The 21,629-nt window shown below is 41.3% G+C and overlaps 1 protein-coding gene across 1 annotated transcript in view; it reads right to left on the reverse strand.

The window, feature by feature from the left end:
• LOC126235199 (uncharacterized) overlaps positions 1-21,629 on the reverse strand; it is a 305,365-nt gene that overhangs the window by 80,219 nt on the left and 203,517 nt on the right. Inside the window, exon 14 of the mRNA XM_049943929.1 lies at positions 10,562-11,584. Coding sequence (XP_049799886.1) covers positions 10,562-11,584 — 1,023 coding nt within the window. The remainder of the gene's footprint in view (positions 1-10,561; positions 11,585-21,629) is intronic.

Here is a 21,629-nt window from a genome sequence, read left to right on the forward strand (position 1 = left end):
ATGTAAACCATATGGAGGAAGACTGTCCCAGAATACACTTAAGAACTTTCATTTTGTGTCACAAGGTTTACTGGCTCCGAGCACAGCATGCGGAGCATTCATAAAATCAAAGATCAGATATATCTCCACAGAGCCTAGAAATTGTGTAATGTCATGTATTTAGTGTTCACTTTAGTTACAGGTATCCTCCATGTATTGTAATTTTTACAAAGATTATTGCTGATTTGGGGCTGAAACCTTCTGCTCTGTTCTGAAAAAGTTCTGAACAGAAGCGTGTAGGTAGGTGACAGATGTTAAGCATAATTTATAAAGTTTGAAGTAAGAATGTGATAGAACTGTAACAAATTTCATAATGTTCAAGCTCAGTCAGTGTCAATACTGTGAAATTTACCTGCACCTCTCATGCACAAACGACAGCAGATTTTCCAAGTGAATTTATTTTTGCACAAGCCAAATCCATATGACTTTTCCATCTGCAATGGGCAAAAGAAACTGTGACATACTACCTCATTAACACTCATAGCGACTTGTAACAGCTCTAACAGCAAATTAACACAACATGAAGAACTGGGACACCATAAATACAATTAAATCAATTCATAATTGTGAAAAAGGACAACCATCAGCAGTTGGAATGATGACAATGAAAATTTTTTGCTGGACCGGGCCTCAAACCCAGATTTTCCACTTATCGCGAGCGGTCACCTTACCATTTAGCTATCCATGCGTGACTCACAGCCAGACCCCAACTTCCACTGTCGTCAACCATGCATCTAAGACCTGTACTTATACATCCATTATGTATATTCCCATAAAGGTCAGACTTTTAATTGAAAGTCGCTTGCCCGTATCGGCAGATAAATACGATACTGCAGTGCCTGTGTTGTTCTGATTATGATGCAAAGTTCCTCTAGACATGCATGGATGTCCAAAGGAATAAGCACTGTGGCGGCTACAGCCAGTATGAAAGACAAAAATACGATTGCCTTTAACTGCACTAATGGTTCCCATATCTATTAAATCATTGACTCACATTATCATGAAGTCAAGCCACAACAAAATCACCTGACTGACTTGACTGATGAATAGTCTGTTCATCATTAGTCAGAGTACATTCCTAACATCACATCTCAACCATCAGTGTGTTCGCTGGACTATGTAGAACTTAGTAAGTATAGTCTGGTGTTTACTATCTAATGTGTTAAAATATGCAAAAACAAAAGATGCACAGAGACTTAACCTCATTCTAAGCCAGCACTAGGTTTATTAGACACAGATTATAGAGGAACAGTTCTGCAGGGCAGAGCATTGGGCAGCCACCACAAGTCTGCTTCACATTTTGAAAGATACTGCTGTCCAAAGCTCATAACAAGAGCGTACCTGGGATATCAGCTAGAGAGAGGGAGCTTATTTTATTTTGAGGAAGGGGAATTGGAAGACCAAGCAGTGTTTGGGAGAACGCATCCACACCCGGTATTGGCCGAAGTAAGGCATGTGTCAAACAGCAGCTTGGGGCAACCCCAGCAGCATTTGGCTATTTCTATGGATAGCAGTGTGCTCATTATTCTTCCTGGCGTGTGTGTGTCTCATGCTGAACAAATATTATTTTTTCCTATATTCACATTCTAGTATTTTAAGACTGGCTGGTAAAATGTGAATTTGCTTTCGAAGGAACTTGCGAGAAATGGCCAATATCATGGCAACTGTTTATCCCATTTATTCATCAAGAGAAACACATATGCCAGGAAGAATACTGAGCATTCTATACCCGTAGCAATAGTTGATTGCAGATTGCTGTTGGGGTTGCCACGAACTGCCATCTGACAAATGCCCTACCTCGGCCAAACCCAGACATGTTGTCCCAAACAATGATCCGTCACCTCCAATTCTCTCTTGGGCTACAATGATACCAGCTAATCCACTTTATTAACTTTTTCCATTCATAAATATCAAGTCCTACATCAGTTCCTATAGTGGAGACACTTAGGTAACAATACTTGAAATAATTTTCCATCCACGCTAAATCACACATAACATAATTTCCTGATGGACTATTTTTCATTCCCTGTGCTATACATCATGAGACTGGTTTACCCGTTGGTCACCAAGGGGTGTTTGCCCATGCAAACCGCATCAAAATTTTAGTTCTTGTGCCGGTTGTATTCTTATGGTAGCCTTCTACACTTTCCACCCCTCAGTTGGTAGTGGATGCTAATTCTCTGTTGAGAATTGTGGATCAATGAGTTCATGGTTTACAGTTGGTACACGCAGACAATATGGTGCTAATTTTAAGTTAATGTGACTTATGAAGTGTAGGCCTCAAGCAACTGTACAACAGGAAGAAAATTTGTGTAGAAATGAATGTTCAAAGGTGATGGTAGATTGAGAATAACCAGTTCTGCACACTAAATTTTCAGGGGACTGAAGTACGAAGGGTTTCTTGAACTGGAGTAGCATATTGTTCACTACGTTCAAGGGAAACACAATGAAGGCTTCCTGACTGCTCAAGAACTAATCCAAAAGAAGACACTGGCGATAAAAAGGAATTTTCCAACTGCATATGTCACCGACTTCAAAGTAAGCACTAGATAGTGCTTGAGGATGTTGATCGTGGGGCTACATTATGACACAGAATAAACGGGGGCAGATGCCCAAAAGAAAAAGATTCAAGAAAATTTGAAATTGTAAGATAAGTTTGTTGGAATTTGCTACGCGCTCTCTTTCTGAAACACTAGATGACTTAATCTGCACAATTTGCGTGTTTTAAGTTATGCTGCCTCAAGGCTTAGAAACAGTTTCCAACTATAGTAACTGTCTTGCCATGCTGAACTTTTAACATAAGATTACACCTCTAAATGAGCAGATTATGACAGTACTCTAAATTTTTAAATTCGGTCAATACTGTAAATCAACTTTTTGTTGCCTCTGGAAGCCATTAGATAAACAACCTGCAATTGAGATTGGGTGACCATAGCCATTTAGTGATATGGATAATCTAAGGAAATGGCACGACTGTTGTTTACTTGGCCATATCGACAAGGGTGATCAGAAGTCTGTTTATTTTGATATGCCTTTAAATTTTATTGTCAATGTGAAGGGCATAACAAGGCAAATGCCATAACAACAGAAATGATGGATGCACTAGTAGACAGGAGGAAGCTGCCCCCATATGTTATTCTTAACAGGAAAAGATTCTCACAAGAAAAACTGCCTGCAGGACTTATTTTTAAACATCAAGAAAGGGATGAATGACAAACAACCTGATGCTAATTTGATTGTAGGCTGTTTCGAACAGAACACCAGGCTCTTTGCTTTAAAAAAAAAGAAGCCAGTACTGGATTCTTTCAAAGGGACATTTCATCCAGGAAGTTAATGATCACAAGACAGACAAGCTAATAATTACATCTTGGGTTGTCGGGTGTTCTGCCGGATATCAGCGTCGTACTTGCACGATATTTCGGTCACATAGCTCGTAACCTTCATCAGGTGCGACCTGAGACTGCTCCTCGAGTGGACCTGGTCCAGTATTTATGCCTATGGCCTTCCCCCTCCACCAACGGCTGCAGGCACTTCCTCTGTGGTCCGCGCCCATTCCCTGCGACCTGCTGGAGCGTTGCTGTTCCGTTTTCCATCCGCTGCGGTTCTAGGTGTTCCCTCTGCGGTCCGCGCCCACCAACCCCGCTCCTGGGGGCTTCATCTACGGTCTGGGGTACCAAGCGTTCCCCCTGCGGTCCGCGCCCGCTCACCACGACCTGTTGGAGCGTTGCCGCTCCGTTTTTCGTCCACTGCGGCTCTGGATGTTCCCTCTGCGGTCCGCGCCCACCAGTCCCACTTCTGGGTGTTCCATCTTCGGTCTGGTGCTCCTGGCAGTCCGTCAGGGGCTCGTTTTCCATCTCCATGTCTCTGGTTCTTCTGTTTGTGCGGTGTTGCAGCTGGCCCCGTTGCTCCTTTAACAATTCCAGAGCCGGATCCCAGGCTCTGCTTAGCTGGTACCCTGTGTCACGGTTCATAAGATCGTCAGCCATTTTAATTTCTATCGATTCTCTTATAACACTGTCCCAAAATCTGGGTGTTTGTGCTAGAATCCTGGTATCCTCATACTTCATGGCATGATCTAGTTCTAGACAGTGTTCAGCAATGGCTGACTTAGTCACCTGTCTTAATCTAGTGTGCCTCTGATGTTCTTTGCACCTGATCTCCACAGTTCTTGTCCTCTGGCCAATGTAGGACCTGCCACATTGACAAGGTATATTGTAAATCCCTGGTTTTCGTAACCCCAGGTCGTCTTTGACACTCCCCAGCAGTCCCCCAATCTTGTTGGATGGACAGAAAACACACTTGATATTGTGTTTACGGAGGATCCTACTGATTCTGGCAGAAATAGAGCCAGCATAGGGCAGATATGCCACCTTCTTTGTTTCATCTTGGTCTTCTTCAGGAACCTGTGGTATGGTGGCTGGTTGGAGTGCCCTCTCAATTTGTCTGTCCGTGTATCCATTCTTGGAGAAAACTGTTTTGAGACGTTCTATCTCGATAGGTAGATTCTCTTGGTCTGACAGGGCATGTGCTTTGTGGACCAAAGTCTTCAGAACCCCATTCTTCTGTGCAGGGTGGTGACAGCTGCTGGCCTGCGGATATAAATCAGTGTGTGTTGGTTTTCGGTACACACTGTGGCCAATTGATCCATCTGCTTTCCTCTGGACTAGTACATCCAGAAATGGCAGCTGGCCATTCTTCTCCAGTTCCATGGTGAACTTGATATTAGGGTGGCATGAGTTAAGATGTTCAAGAAACTCATTGAGCCTGTCCATCCCATGTGGCCAGATCACGAAGGTGTCATCCACATACCTAAAGAAGCATGTGGGTTTAAATGTGGCTGTCTCCAATGCCCTCTCCTCAAAACTCTCCATAAACATGTTGGCAACCACAGGGGACAGTGGGCTGCCCATAGCTACACCTTCAGTTTGCTCATAATATTGGTTTCTGTACAGGAAATACGTGGATGTCAGTGTATGACTGAACAGGTCCAACAGAGCACCGTCAAATTTCTCTGCAATCAGTTCTAGTGAGTCCTTCAGTGGGAACCTGGTGAACAGCGATACCACATCAAAACTGACCATGATGTCCGAATCTGTGATGTGCAGTTGCTTCAGGCGTTGCAGGAAATCTTCTGAGTTGCGGATGTGGTGAATACATTTGCCCACATATGGAGACAGGAGACCTTTCAAGTACTTGGCTGTTGTGTACGTAGGTGCCCCAATATTACTGACAATTGGACGTAGGGGCACGCCCTCCTTGTGTATTTTAGGCAGACCATACAGTCTAGGTGGCACTGGCGCTTTTTCCCGTAGTTGTCTGATGATCTCATCAGGCATCCCTGTTTCCTCCAAGAGAGCACTAGTCTTCTTGGCCACCTTGTCCGTGGGGTCACACTCCAGAATTCTGTATGCAGGGTCCTCCAGAAGTCGGCGTACTTTCTCATCATAATCCACCCGCTGCAAGATGACAGTGGAGTTCCCTTTGTCTGCTGGCAGTACCACAATGCTGTTGTCTTCCCGGAGTTTCTTGAGTGCAAGCCTCTCCTCGGTTGTGATGTTCGATTTCGGCGGCCTGGCCTTGGTGAGGGCCCTGCAGGTCTCTCGGCAGACTTCCTCTGCCACATTAGGTGGAAGTGTGGCTGCAACTTGCTCTACTGCACTGACGAAACCTGAAATGGGTACATTTCTAGGGGTCGTAGCAAAGTTGAGACCCTTGCTGAGTACCTTTAAGGTTGTATCATCAAACTGTATGCCACTCAGATTCGTCACAGTGCGTGTCTCTTCCATCTGCTGTGCTTTCTTACTCATGCGGTCAAACTTTGCAGATTGGCAAGATGAGGCATTCCTTCTAGCACACTCAGCTAAAGACCAGGAGGCACGGTCTACCCAATCCCAATCTTCTCTTGTTAAGGAGGCTGCCATGTACAGATGAATGTGTAACAGCTCCCTGGCCACAACATCTAACCTGTGGCGCATATCTCGAATCCTCTCTCTCACCAGTGCCATGCTGGCTCTGCGTTTTATCTTGTTCACCGCTCTGCAGTTGATGTGATGTTTAATTCTAGCAAATACAGGTACCACTTCTCCATCTCGACACCTCAGCAAAAAACTGAGAGAACTCAGCATCTTCCCTTTCTTCTGCCGAAGCTTGTCCAGCTTCTTGATATTCTGATACATCTCCTCCCCGTAGAGACTTTTGATGTAACTCTTCAGGCTTTCCCGGCGATCTAATGACATCTTGGGTTGTGGGGTGTTCTGCCGGATATCAGCGTCGTACTTGCACGATATTTCGGTCACATAGCTCGTAACCTTCATCAGGTGCGACCTGAGACTGCTCCTCGAGTGGACCTGGTCCAGTATTTATGCCTATGGCCTTCCCCCTCCACCAACGGCTGCAGGTGCTTCCTCTGTGGTCCGCGCCCATTCCCTGCGACCTGCTGGAGCGTTGCTGTTCCATTTTCCGTCCGCTGCGGTTCTAGGTGTTCCCTCTGTGGTCCGCACTCACCAACCCCGCTCCTGGGGGCTTCATCTACGGTCTGGGGTACCAAGCGTTCCCCCTGCGGTCCACGCCCGCTCACCACGACCTGTTGGAGCGTTGCCGCTCCGTTTTTCGTCCACTGCGGCTCTGGATGTTCCCTCTGCGGTCCGCGCCCACCAGTCCCACTTCTGGGTGTTCCATCTTCGGTATGGTGCTCCTGGCAGTCCGTCAGGGGCTCGTTTTCCATCTCCATGTCTCTGGTTCTTCTGTTTGTGCAGTGTTGCAGCTGGCCCCGTTGCTCCTTTAACAATTCCAGAGCCGGATCCCAGGCTCTACTTAGCTGGTACCCTGTGTCACGGTTCATAAGATCGTCAGCCATTTTAATTTCTATCAATTCTCTTATAACACTGTCCCAAAATCTGGGTGTTTGTGCTAGAATCCTGGTATCCTCATACTTCATGGCATGATCTAGTTCTAGACAGTGTTCAGCAATGGCTGACTTAGTCACCTGTCTTAATCTAGTGTGCCTCTGATGTTCTTTGCACCTGATCTCCACAGTTCTTGTCCTCTGGCCAATGTAGGACCTGCCACATTGACAAGGTATATTGTAAATCCCTGGTTTTCGTAACCCCAGGTCGTCTTTGACACTCCCCAGCAGTCCCCCAATCTTGTTGGATGGACAGAAAACACACTTGATATTGTGTTTACGGAGGATCCTACTGATTCTGGCAGAAATAGAGCCAGCATAGGGCAGATATGCCACCTTCTTTGTTTCATCTTGGTCTTCTTCAGGAACCTGTGGTATGGTGGCTGGTTGGAGTGCCCTCTCAATTTGTCTGTCCGTGTATCCATTCTTGGAGAAAACTGTTTTGAGACGTTCTATCTCTATAGGTAGATTCTCTTGGTCTGACAGGGCATGTGCTCTGTGGACCAAAGTCTTCAGAACCCCATTCTTCTGTGCAGGGTGGTGACAGCTGCTGGCCTGCAGATATAAATCAGTGTGTGTTGGTTTTCGGTACACACTGTGGCCAATTGATCCATCTGCTTTCCTCTGGACTAGTACCAGAAATGGCAGCTGGCCATTCTTCTCCAGTTCCATGATAAACTTGATATTAGGGTGGCATGAGTTAAGATGTTCAAGAAACTCATTGAGCCTGTCCATCCCATGTGGCCAGATCACCTATAGAGATAGAACGTCTCAAAACAGTTTCGACCACTGCATTTTCATACATTATCCAATGAAGAAAATACAAAATCCGTATTGTTCAACTTCGAATGTAGCAGCATTTCAATGTACTACGAAAATCCGACTGGCAAGACTGTTCGGGATGTCTGTCAACATGGCCAACTCTACATTCTGAATTTTTTCCTACCTGTGAGAAGAGATGGTTGCTAATAGGAACTTTTATGAATTGTGAATCACATGCAGAATAATACGAATATAAACATTTTGGCATGTATTCTTTCGTGTTTGCTGCTATCTCATTTAAACCCTGTCTGCCTAACAAACTACGAAACTAGAGTGAGACAACAGCAAATGCGGAAGAATATAATATCATGTCATGTTTATGTTCGTATTATTCTTATGCCTAATAGTGATACAGTCAGAAATGAAACATGGCAATTGACTAGATTTTTAAATCTAAGATGATTCTAATTTCTATGAAGAATGTAATGTACTAAAGAGGCGTCTGCAAAGATTTTCAAACGGAGAAAAATTTTGGCTAAGCTCTCGTTCAGAACATCTTCTATCATACACAGTCTATTTTTTGGTGCGTGTTGATCATTATCAAAGAAAGCAACAGTGTAAGTAATAGCAGTCTCTTACCATTATTTCACTAATGAGACAATTCCTCTCTCATTTTTTAATTGTAAGTGGCGATAGCACGCACAAAATCAAGCCACGCCGCGAGCGGCGTCAGGCCATAAACACTCATTATCAGAATGCGACAAACAATGCATGACGAAGTACAGTAATGTATTTTCAGCTTAGAGTGATGTAAACACTTACAACAAAGAGAACGACACTTATCAGATCAAAGCAAAATAAGCAATCGATTCAAACCAGACGAAGCACGTGAAAAAGGAAGGGTACCCGTATAGATACGGACGGAGCGCCTGACGCATGGCAATGGCTACCCGGTAAAGCTTAACTGCTAAGCTTACGACTCGAAGCAAACTACTGTAGCTGCATCTTCACTCATTCGACCTAAATTGTGTCTCATATTACAATGGACCAACTTTTTTTCGATTTGGAGGTGCGGCCTAAAACTTTTCTCTCCCCCTGAATTTCGAGTCTCAAATTTCAGGTGTGGCTTAGATTCGGGAATTTTTTTCCCCTTGATTTCGAGTCTCATTTTTTAGGTGCGGCTTGGATTCGAGTGCGGCTTAGATTCGAGTAAATACGGTATAGTTGTGCTTGAGCAGAGTGCCATGGAAGAGAATAGCATAGAGCAGTGCTGAAAGGTTCAAATATGCTTGTGCACAGAGCTGTCACCAGAGCATTTGAGGAACTCTTAGCTGTGTTTGGGCATCCCAGCAGCATTCGGCTATTTCTACGCATAATAGTAGCATGCTCAGTATTCTTCCGAATAAACAGCATAAACAGGCACCTTGAAATCAGCTTTTTCTCCAAAGTTCCCTTGAAAGCCAATTCTCAAAAATCCTAAAAAATTGAAAACGAAAAAATCTATAAGATTTTAATAGGCATGGATGACGTGCTTCCTTATCTTAGTGTAAATGCTGAATGAGGTTACTAAAACTTGATTGTAGTTTGTATTTCACACTTTGCAATATGTCGTCAAATGTGATAAAGGATGTCTGGAAGATTATCAAAACTTATATGGGTACAACACCAATGAAAAGGATAGGCTGCTACTCACTTCATGAAGGTGGTGGTGTGTCAGAGAAGGTGGTGGTGTGTCACAGACAGGTACAATGAAAACGTCTGATAAACATTTAAGCTTTGGAATAATGGAAGTCCTCCTCCTGAAATAAAAAACAAACACACACACACACGTGCACACGCACGCATGGCCACCATCTTCAGGAACTAGAGCCTGACTGTCATGTGCATTTTCTAGTTTAAAAGGAGAACTCTTTTTTGCCCACAAGCTTAAATGTTTAGCTGTTTTCTTTCCCCCCCCCCCCCCCCCCCCCCCCCCCCCCACTGTGCCTGTCTTCAAGTCAGCACCCACTTTATGTGATGATTAGCAATCTGTCCGTTTCATGTAGTCGTTATTCCATCCTGGACTTTCCATTGTCTGATCTTACCTGGGTATATGCACAACTGTGAGTACAAACACTGAAACTCTCAATTTACCTGCATGTTAAAGTTTACTGGATTGATAGATGCCTTCTTATAATGAAGTCTTTCATATACATTCACATACGTGAAAAAATCTGTAAGTTCTGTTTTTGAGTACATAAATTTACAACCCAGGGGGCATAACCAGAGGGGTGGGGAATAGGATCTGCTCCTCATGGGGAAAGGAAAGGCGTGGGGGATATCAACACTGCAACCCCCAATACATAAACAACAGTAACAATTCAGTATCAGTTTAAAGAAAGATGAAACACGTCATGGGTATTTATGCCAAATGACCCTGAATTCTAAAATTTTAAAGTTCAGTTGTATCTTCCACCTGCGATGGTTTTTCCTCAAATTACCATGCAATTTTAAAACTACTAGAGTACGAATACAGGAAGGGTTATCAAGTAACTGAACATCAGTTCTCAGGCCTGAGCTGCCGGTGTTGGTGGTCATGTGTGCATGAAGTGTGCTTGCTTATGTGAAAGAATGGTGTACGTATTTCTGCTTCTCTTTTGCTGATGAAGGCTGTGGCCAAAAGCTTTGTTTAAGTGTCTTTTAATTGTGCCTGTCTATAACTTAATGTGTCTTCTTTATGGTAAGTAGCAATGTATCTTTATCTACATTGTCAATACTTGATGCCAATATTCTAATAATTGCAATATCCTCATTTGTTGAAGTATAGTAAGTACCTCCCTCCCTTTCCCAAATGATAATAACAAGATGTCTACTTACCTGTCCAGTCCCGTATCTTGGAAACTGCTGACACACACCATTTTGTAAAGCAGGTGGATCTGATGCAATTGATGGCCCTACAGTGTCAGGCTGTCCAAGTGGAGGACCTGGTGTCTGTGTAGCCGTTGATCGTCCAACAGATTCCTGAAGCTGTGAGGCAGTCACATTCTTGATTCTTTCACCATAGTTCTCACTAAGAGAAGCTTCAACAGATTTTTGAGAGACATTTTCTGTGATACCATCCTTATTTAGTACTGTGCACTGTGAACTGTTACTGTTTTCAATAATAGTTGACTGTGAATGTGAACTTGAACTAGGAATACTTTCCCTTACTGTTGCTGACTGATCAGCCCTGCATCTAACAATCTGAGAGACTGAATGAGACACACCTTTTTTCATGGCAGGAGTGTCTAAATGGGTACAAAATGGTGCAGAGTCATTGCTTTCAGACACAAGTGACAAGGAAGAATGAGGGATCTCAGACACAGCTTGTGAAACTGTTTTGCCACCGGCACAGACATTTTTAATATCTGTACTGGTCTCTCCACTATCCAAACTTGATGGGAGAACTGGTTGCTGTACTTCTGCCTCAGGCAACTCAGTAGAAGCCATGCTATTAAGAGAAACAAATTCCTCTGATGTAACTGATACATTTGGTTTTGATGAGCTGCTTTCCCCAGACTGTTCACTTGTCTCTGAATCACAACTGAGTGTTTGGCCTTTAGTCATATTCACTGCAGTCTCAACCCTACTCTCAAACACAGTTTCCCTGTGGTTGTTTGGAGATGCTGGTAATATAGATTCAACATGCTGCTCATTGTAATTCCTTTCAGAATTATCATTGGAAGATTCTACTGAATGCTTCCATCTTAAACATGACTCTCCATTTTCACCACATTGATTACTGCTTCCATGGCTCCCTCTTTGTTGCATATGGTTAGTACAACTTCTGGTTGGTCTTGAAACTGGATTTCGTGGAGTGGCTCCAATTTGACGTATGAACTCATTGCACCTTCCACCAGGCTAAAAACAAAATGATACAAAAGTAGCATTAAATAAGATAACAAATATTAAAATATAAAATAATAAAAATGCAACATTTTCTTGGAATACAAGTTACCACCTCAATCTACAATTTAAATTCAAACAAAGAATTTGTGATATAATCTACTTGGATAGATAAAAATCTACTCACCAAGCAACTGATAAATCTCCTCTGAACTGGGGTTCTGGGTGACTTTTTTGAACTGACCCCCCCCCCCCCCCCAATGAACCATGGACCTTGCCGTTGCGTGCCTCAGCGATACAGATAGCCGTACCGTAGGTGCAACCACAATGGAGGGATATCTGTTGAGAGGCCAGACAAACGTGTGGTTCCTGAAAAGGGGCAGCAGCCTTTTCAGTAGTTGCAGGGGCAGCAGTCTGGGTGATTGACTGATCTGGCCATGTAACGCTAACTAAAACGGCCTTGCTGTGCTGGTACTGTGAACGGCTGAAAGCAAGGGGAAACTACAGCCGTAATTTTTCCTGAGGGCATGCAGCTTTACTGTATGGTTAAATGATGATGGCATCCTCTTGGGTAAAATATTCAGGAGGTAAAATAGTTCCCCATTCGGATCTCTGGGCGGGGACTACTCAGGAGGACGTCGTTATCAGGAGAAAGAAAACTTGCGTTCTACAGATCGGAGCATGGAATGTCAGATCCCTTAATAGGGCAGGTAGGTCAGAAAATTTAAAAAGAGAAATGGATAGGTTTGTAGCGGGACTTTGAATTTTGCCGAGCTACACTCATTCCCTCAGATATAAATTATACCGTCGTAGCGGTATGAGCACCCAACGACAGAGAAAATACTAAAATTGTATCTCTTTTTTGGTTTTCTATCCGTTTTTTGTCTCTTGAGAGCTGAAGCTTAATTCAGACGTAAAAAATTATTAGCTAGTCTTGGTCGGATTAAGAAGAAAAAACTCATTTATGTGCAGACGTGTAGTGAAAGTTTGTATGAAATTTGTAGGTTGAAAGCAGCAACGTAAAATTATTGCATTCAACACCAAGATGGTTTTAGTTTGTATACATTAGTAATTCCTGGACAATGAAAATTTATTGCACGATTTCGGAGCAGCTACGACTTTTCACGCAGAAATGAAGTAGGAGATTTTTGAAGACCTGGACGCCGCACGCGAGAAGACATGTTAACATGGTAAAGGATGAACTCTTATCTACGCCATTTCCCCCTGTTAGTCACATTTGTTATTCTCTTGTTTTTTTTTTTTTTTTGTTTTTTTTCCAAATAATTTTTGTAGTGGAAATTGGTTTGACTTTTGCTCAGAAACGCCACAAGGACCACCCCAACAATAGCTTTTCCGAATCACGAAGTCCGATAACTTTTCTGTAATAAGAAGTACGATTTGCATTTCATTCTTTCCCTTTTTCACGGTCATTTATGATTTTAAAACCCCCTTTTTATTCACCATTTCTTCCCACATTTTCAATCTTTTCAACCTTTTCTTTTCGTCTCTTTTTTTTTATTAACCACTACAACTGGCTCCCGTGACAGGACACAATTTTTGGATGTGTAGTTTTTGAGCAAATTTGAAACTTTAATTTGTATTTTTTCCCAACAAAGAATAACCAAAAATCCTGAAGTTTAAATAGTAACTAAATGACCAGCTTTATTGTACCTAAGCAAATGATTATACATCAATATTGTAAAGAATTTTTGTAACTAAATCAATCTGTTTTTCTTTTCATGGCATATATTGTTGCAAAACTGTTATTTTGAGACCTTTTGGTGATAATCCGATGGAGATGTATTAAGTAAATCCATATTTTGACGAATACGATTTACGCAGAAGTGATTGACCAGCCACTGCAGGACAGAAAATTAGGTGAGTCACACAATTACGTTTCATTCAAACATTCAATAGCCAACTGCAGAATCCATTTTTCCCTTTCCACACATCCTGTAGTTTTCTTCTAGATTTTTTCCAAAATCATCTATCTCTATTGTAGTTTGTGGTAATTATAGTATTGTTGTAGCATATGAAGATCGTGAATTTGACCGCCAAACAGTCATTTGTTATGAAAAATTTTGTTCGCCCTGCTGCAACTTTCTCAATCATTGTTTGCAATAGAGCAATCATTTACATTGATGAGAAAATATTTTAACCTAAATTTGAGTCAAATCTTTATCAATCAGACTTATATTATTCCCTTTCTGACTTAAGATTATACATCCTATTACAATGGAATGTGGTAAGGTCGAGATAGTTTCGGCACATGAGTTCAGTGAACTAGATTCATCGTTCAACCAACAAGAAAGTACGCGTTTCCCTCCATGGACGAGTTCACAGATCAATGCAATGATTTTGCCTCAAACTCGCAACATTTGTGATAATACACAGATGGCGACTTTAAATGACGAAATGTGGAATGGATGCGAGACTAGACCGTCAGCGCCATTGTTAACATCAATGTCAGAACCGAATGTGAGACAAATTCAGCGAAGTGACACAAATCGGACACAGGAGACTGACAAACTGGACCGACTATTAGTGTTATTTGCAGACATGAAACGAGACGTTAGTCAGAAAATTGACGCAAAACTGGACGCACTTGGTCAGGACTTTAAACAAAGGCTAGATAAAAGCGACAAAAAATTTAACGCATTAAACTGTACTATTACCGAAAATTTTGAACGAACAACAAAACAGATGACAGAATTAAATAACACCACTCAACAGCTCAGCCAGCGATTTGAGACATTGTCCGACCGAGTCACTAAACAGGAAGAAACTTTGGTTACATTCACACATGAAACAAAAAACAATATCACCCGATGTGAGAATCAGTTAACTCAAATAGTTAATGTGGAGCAGGAAGTGAACACCCATGTGGAAGAGTGAGCACAGGCCCACACTTCAGCCAGCTCCACCCAAGAAAAGCTGACTGAAGAAGTGGGAAATATTACCCAACAGCTCACAATGGTAGTTCTTGAACAAACCCACCTCAAAGAAAAGATAGAAAAATTGGAAGACCGATCGGACCTCGCGTCACTAAACAACGACACCAACATGGCCGAAAAAATTGTACAAGAATGTAAATTGTGTGACGACTATCTGGACAAAACACTTGAAACAATTACACAGGACATACTTTCAAAACAAAGACACGTGTTAAAGACGAGACAAAACACATAGAAGACGAAGAGACAAAATTACGAGACAATGTTGTGCCGTGTTTGGCAATTGGTGCAAACGCATCGTCAGGGAACGACAAAACGGCTAAAACCATGGCTAATGACACAGACAGAACATCTATTGTGGAATCACCTATTTCAAATCAAAATTACCATGTACAGCTTTCTTTTCCACCAAACGAGCAATATTACGGTACGACACCTAGAGTAGCAAGTGACACAAACCACGTCAATACAGTTATGGCAACCTGCATGGCCGATGACACGTTTGTAACGCATGGGTATTTCCAGACATTTTCCAGTGAGGACAAACACAAAGTCCACCTTATTGTGTTTATTGGATCATTTGACGGTGTTTTCCCTCGTAGTTGGGTCAGAAGTCGATAAAATCAGATACGTCACCAATCTCATGAGAGGACGAGCAGCTAAGTGGGGTGCCGCTATGAAACGGCGGTGCCTTACGTTTGAACAGTTCGAACAAGCCTTCTTGGACGAATTCTGGTCCAAGAATGAGCAACAGAGTCTAAGGAGAGAAGTGTACAACCCCGAGACCTATGACCCTAAAAAAGAGACATTAAGACAATACTTTGAGAGGTACCTAGACAAGACACTGTACTGGTCCAAACCAGCTGACTTGCCAGCGATAATTGACACTTTAAAGAGCCACTTACCCTTTCCATACAGAGACAGGTTAATAGGAGTACCGGAGAATGACATTAAGACTTTCTTAAACTTCTTAGATCAAGTGGACGTAGTTTACAGAGGCGGTTCACGCCATTCAAATTTTACTCATATTAGTAACCGAAATCAGCACCCACCATAAAGTAACTGTAGTGACGGTGGTTGTTGGAACCATCCATCCGTGCCGCGGCACAATACGATGCCTGTGCGCGAAACATATTCAAATGGAAACGTGTATGACGGTAGGAACAACCGCAGAAATTCGTGGAATAATAATAACAACAATAATTATCACCCATATCAAAATGGTAACTACATGCAAAATGAAAATCACAGACAGTACAACAACAACCGCAATAGGAAACTTGAGAATAACCGGTACAACCCGGGCTACTTTGACAGGAACATGCCATATAACAGACATAATTACCACCAAAGCAATAACAATCCCAACAATCACCGACATAATATGTGGAACACACAAAATTCACACATGACAAATCATAACCCTCCACGGAATCAGCCGCCATTCCCCAGTACAGTTGTGCACTCCCCGCCACGAAGTAGCAATAACAATTGCGGCGCGCCATCAGCTGACGCGTGGGTGCCAACTGGCCGGAATGTAAACATAGTGGAGCTGGTCAATGAACCTGGCCAAACACAGCAGACGACGGAAAACAGTCGACGACTGGCTAAGCGCTCGTGCTTCGGTCGTGAGGTGTTGTATGAGCGCAACGGCTGAGATGGTTTGTTTCCTCAGGTACGATGACAAAATGACAGCAGAACAGGAATTAACCGATGAGAAAAACATTAATTCAAACAGTTGTGTTAAAGAATTCATACAAGCTACGGCATGGGTTAAGTTTAACGATTATGATGTACAAGTTTTATTCGATACTGGTGCTGCTGCAAGTGTGATGTCAACCGCATTCTATAATGAATTGAAACAAATTATAAACATACCTACTTTACCTGTACAGAATTGCCACGTGGTTAGTGCCACAGGTACTAAATCTAAGAACATACGCATGCAAGCCCTTGTTAACTTCACATTTTCCAATATCACAGTTCAAGTGTAATTTTCTGATTGTAGACAAGCTTATTGTACACTGCATCCTAGGGATGGATTTCTTGAATGAACACAAAGCAATCATAGATTTAAGTAATGGCATATGTCAATTATCTGTAGGAGAACAACTAATCAATGTTGAACTTAACAAGACGATTGAAACAAGAAAAAAAATTACAGAAGTGAAATTTAGGGCCATGTTAGCCTTTATTATACTTACACATGACAGAAAACCTTGAGGAAGCAAAAGATAGGAGAGTTATTAAGACCGTTTTGCGACTCCTACAACACCTCCACTTAAGCGAACAGATGACAAAATTACATCTACTTTGAAGACAACATTTGACTTTTCAGGTAATGCAAGGTAAGTGCAAAGGAGCAGTGACCACCTGCGCAACCGATGTCGAGAAACGGACACTGAGAAAGAGATATTTTACTGTCAATTATAATACTATGTTCTTTATTTATGTTTTATAGAAAGAAATGATTATATATATATATATATATATATATATATATATATATATATATATATATATATATATACACACACACACATGATGTTTAACCTTCACTAAAGTAGAAGGAAGTTCATGGTTGAACTTGTGAGAGGAAATTTGATACGTTATTATATAATACACATTATGAGAGAGACAATCTCTGTGAGATATATTTTCCATTTGTATAGACGGTATCCACAAGAAGTGGAGATATCGAGGAAGTACTGAGCAGATATGTGATTTACTCATGCAAGGATTTGTTAAGGTGTAATACACCTAGTCATATGAACAGTCAGAACACAAATTGAGAATCTGTCATGATGTTACACTACACAGACTTGACGTAAGGACACTTACATTTACCCATGATTTGGTAAATTATAAGCACCTCCTTTCACACACCCCTTGATGGTGATGCAAATGTTATAATGTATTATGTTCTCTTTTTATGTAGTAGCTGTAGGATTTGGTAGTTTATAGGTAGTGAATAGTTTCTTCCATTCCATCTTTCTTTCTACATTATCCTACCACCTCCTGCAGCTTGGTATTGTTTGTTTATGGAATGTAAGAATATATTGTGTGACAGTAAACTTTCAGGTATGAATAAAAAGACATGAATATTGATGGCATTACAAGCCTGGTCAACCACTAGCCAAGATATGGAATCGAAAGAAAGAAATAATAAATGAAGGAAAGTCCATGCTTTAAATATTAAGTCTGATATCCCTTGGCACGTCCAAACCTTAATAAAGAAACTTAATACCCCAATAAAAGAAAGCCAATGGGACTTAGTATAATTTTTTAGTGTAAATATTTCACATGCATATTCTTGCAAATTTGTATGTATTTGTATATGTGTTAAAACCTTGCACATTATTAACATATTTTGAAATGTGTCCACGAAGAGTAAGCTTTCATAATTAACGATGTAAACATGCTGGGACACAGTGAACATTTATAAAATGTAAATATGGCAAAAAAGTGTTGCAAACTGTGTTAAACTGTGTACGTTACAAATGAAGAAATTTGTGAAACTTGTGGTGCATAAACCAAATAACTGTTTGTAAACCGATATAAACTGCAATTTACTTCGACGATAATGAGAATTTTCACACTGCAAATGAACGTTTGTTGGCAGGTGTAAACAACGTGATGAAACACCTACCTTTGCGAACATCGATGCGTTGTTCCTGGCCGGCCTTCAGATGCTTTGGAGACAACAAACTCAGCACCTGTCATAGGCGATGTGGAGGCTAAAAACTACATCGACCATATATGCCCCGGGAACAATAGTCATGAAAACGCACTAGGACTTGGAGCGTTGTGTCGTAACAGAAGGCATGGACATTGCTTCAGATCGCGCACACGCTCAATCTCATGGTGTCACCGGACTTAACATGCCATTTATGCTGGAATAACAACTCGTAATGAACACTATGTGAAAGTGAATACTGTGCAAGACTGTCATAACACAGGGATTTTGAAACTGCTGCACGCGAAATTCAGTGATGCTATTGCACATGCGCAAAGACTATGTGCTGCCAGAGATGCATTGGGAAACCAACGCTGGAAGCACACAACATTAACTGGGCTGGCGAGCAGCTTGCTCAAACAAACTATGTAAATATATGTATATTAATTTTGTAAAAGGGATCAAAACTGTAACAATTGTATTTAGTATATAGATTTAGAAAGTACGTATTGACAAAGATTATCCCCTATGAATGCACGTGCCCTTTCCTATGAAAATATGTATATATTGACATTTAGGTATATCTATTATATTGTTTGCTAGCCTGCCACGCTAAATGTTTTAGCGTGACAGTCAAATGGGTGATGTAGCGGGACTTTGAATTTTGCCACGCTACGCTCTTTCCCTCAGATATAAATTATACCGTCGCAGCGGTATGAGCACCCAACGACAGAGAAAATACTAAAATTGTATCTCTTTTTTTGTTTTCTATCAGTTTTTTGTCTCTTGAGAGCTGAAGCTTAATTCAGACGTAAAAAATTATTAGCTAGTCTTGGTCGTATTAAGAAGAAAAAACTCATTGATGTGCAGACGTGTTGTGAAAGTTTGTATGAAATTTGGAGGTTGAAAGCAGCAACGTAAAATTATTATTGCATTCAACACCAAGATGGTTTTAGTTTGTATACATTAGTAATTCCTGGACAATGAAAATTTGTTGCAAGATTTCGGAGCAGCTAAGAATTTTCACGCAGAAATGAAGTAGGAGATTTTTGAAGACCTGGACGCCGCACGCGAGAAGACATGTTAACATGGTAAAGGATGAACTCTTATCTACGCCATTTCCCCCTGTTAGTCACATTTGTTATTCTCTTGGCTTTTTTTTCCAAATAATTTTTATAGTGGAAATTGGTTTGACTTTTGCTCAGAAACGCCACAAGGACCACCCCAACAATAGCTTTTCCGAATCACGATGTCCGATAACTTTTCTGTAATACGAAGTCCAATTTGCATTTCATTCTTTCCCTTTTTCACGGTCATTTACGATTTTAATACCCCCTTTTTGTTCACCATTTCTTCCCACATTTTCAATCTTTTCAACCTTTACTTTTCTTCTCTTTTTCTTTTTTATTAACCACTACAGGTTAAAGTTGGATATAGTGGGAATTAGTGAAGTTCCGTGGCAGGAGGAACAAGACTTCTGGTCAGGTGGATACAGGGTTATAAATACAAAATCAAATAGGGGTAATGCAGGAGTTGGTTTAATAATGAATAAAAAAATAGCAATGCAGGTAAGCTACTACAAACAGCATAGTGAACGCATTACTGTGGCCAGGATAGATATGAAGCCCACACATACCACAGTAGTACAAGTTTATATGCCAACTACCTCCGCAGATGACGATGAAATGTATGATGAGATAAAAGAAATTATTCAGATAGTGAAGGGAGACGAAAATTTAATAGTCAAGGATGACTGGAATTTGGTAGTAGGAAATGGAAGAGAAGGAAACATAGTAAGTGGTACAATTTGGCACAGAGTATAACTTAATCATAGCTAACACTTGGTTCAAGAATCATGAAAGAAGGCTGTATACATGGAAGAGGCCTGAAGATACTAGAAGGTTTCAGACAGATTATATAATGGTAAGACAGAGATTTAGGATCTGGATAGACTGACAGAACCAGAGGTTGTAGAGAGTTTCAGAGAGAGCATTAGGGAACGATTGACAAAAATGGGGGAAAGAAATACAGTAGAAGAAAAATGGGTATCTTTGAGGGATGAAATAGTGACGGCAGCAGAGGATCAAGTAGGTAAAAAGACAAGGGCTAGTAGAAATCCTTGGGTAACAGAAGAAATATTGAATTTAATTGATGAAAGGAGAAAATATAAAAATGCAGTAAATGAAGCAGGCAAAAAGGAACACAAACGTCTCAAAAATGAGATCGACAGGAAGTGCAAAATGGCTAAGCAGGGATGGCTAGAGGACAAATGTAAGGATGTAGAGGCTTGTCTCACTAGGGGTAAGATAGATACTGCCTACAGGAAAATTAAAGAGACCTTTGGAGAGAAGAGAACCACTTGTATGAATATCAAGAGCTCAGATGGAAACCCGGTTCTAAGCAAAGAAGGGAAGGTAGAAAGGTGAAAGGAGTATATAGAGGATTTATACAAGGGAGATGTACTTGAGGACAATATTATGGAAATGGAAGAGGATGTAGATGAAGACGAAATGGGAGATAAGATACTGCGTGAAGAGTTTGACAGAGCACTGAAAGACCTAAGTCGAAACAAGGCCCCGGGAGTACTGATAGCCTCGGGAGAGCCAGCCCTGACAAAACTCTACCATCTGGTGAGCTAGATGTATGAGACAAGCAGAATACCCTCAGACTTCAAGAAGAATATGATAATTCCAATGCCAAAGAAAGCAGGTGTTGACAGGTGTGAAAATTACCAAACTATCCATTAAATAAATCACAACTGCAAAATACTAATGCGAATTCTTTACAGACAAATGCAAAAACTGGTAGAAGCGGACCTCAGGAAAGATCAGTTTGGATTTCGTAGAAATGTTGGAACACGTGAGGCAATACTGACCATACGACTTATCTTAGAAGATAGATTATGGAAAGGCAAACCTACGTTTCTATTATTTGTAGACTTAGAGAAAGCTTTTGACAATGTTGACTGGAATACTCTCTTTCAAATTCTAGAGGTGGCGGGGGTAAAATACAGGGAGGGAAAGGCTATTTACAATTTGTACAGAAACTAGATGGCAGTTATAAGAGTTGAGGGACATGAAAGGGCAGCAGTGGTTGGGAATGGAGTGAGACAAGGTTGTAGCCTATCCCCATGTTATTCAATCTGTATATCGAGTAAGCAGTCAAGGAAACAAAGGAAAAATTTGGAGTAGGAATTAAAATCCATGGAGAAGAAATAAAAACTTTGAGGTTTGCCAATGAGATTGTAATTCTGTCAGAGACAGCAGGACCTGGAAGAGCAGTTGAGCAGTTGAACGGAATGGACAGTGTCTTGAAAGGAGGATATAAGATGATCAACAACAAAAGCAAAATGAGGATAATGGCATGTAGTCGAGTTAAATCAGGTGATGCTGAGGGAATCACATTACGAAATGAGGCACTTAAAGTAGTA

Source organism: Schistocerca nitens, chromosome 2, assembly GCF_023898315.1.
Source record: "Schistocerca nitens isolate TAMUIC-IGC-003100 chromosome 2, iqSchNite1.1, whole genome shotgun sequence".
Taxonomy (NCBI): domain Eukaryota; kingdom Metazoa; phylum Arthropoda; class Insecta; order Orthoptera; family Acrididae; genus Schistocerca; species Schistocerca nitens.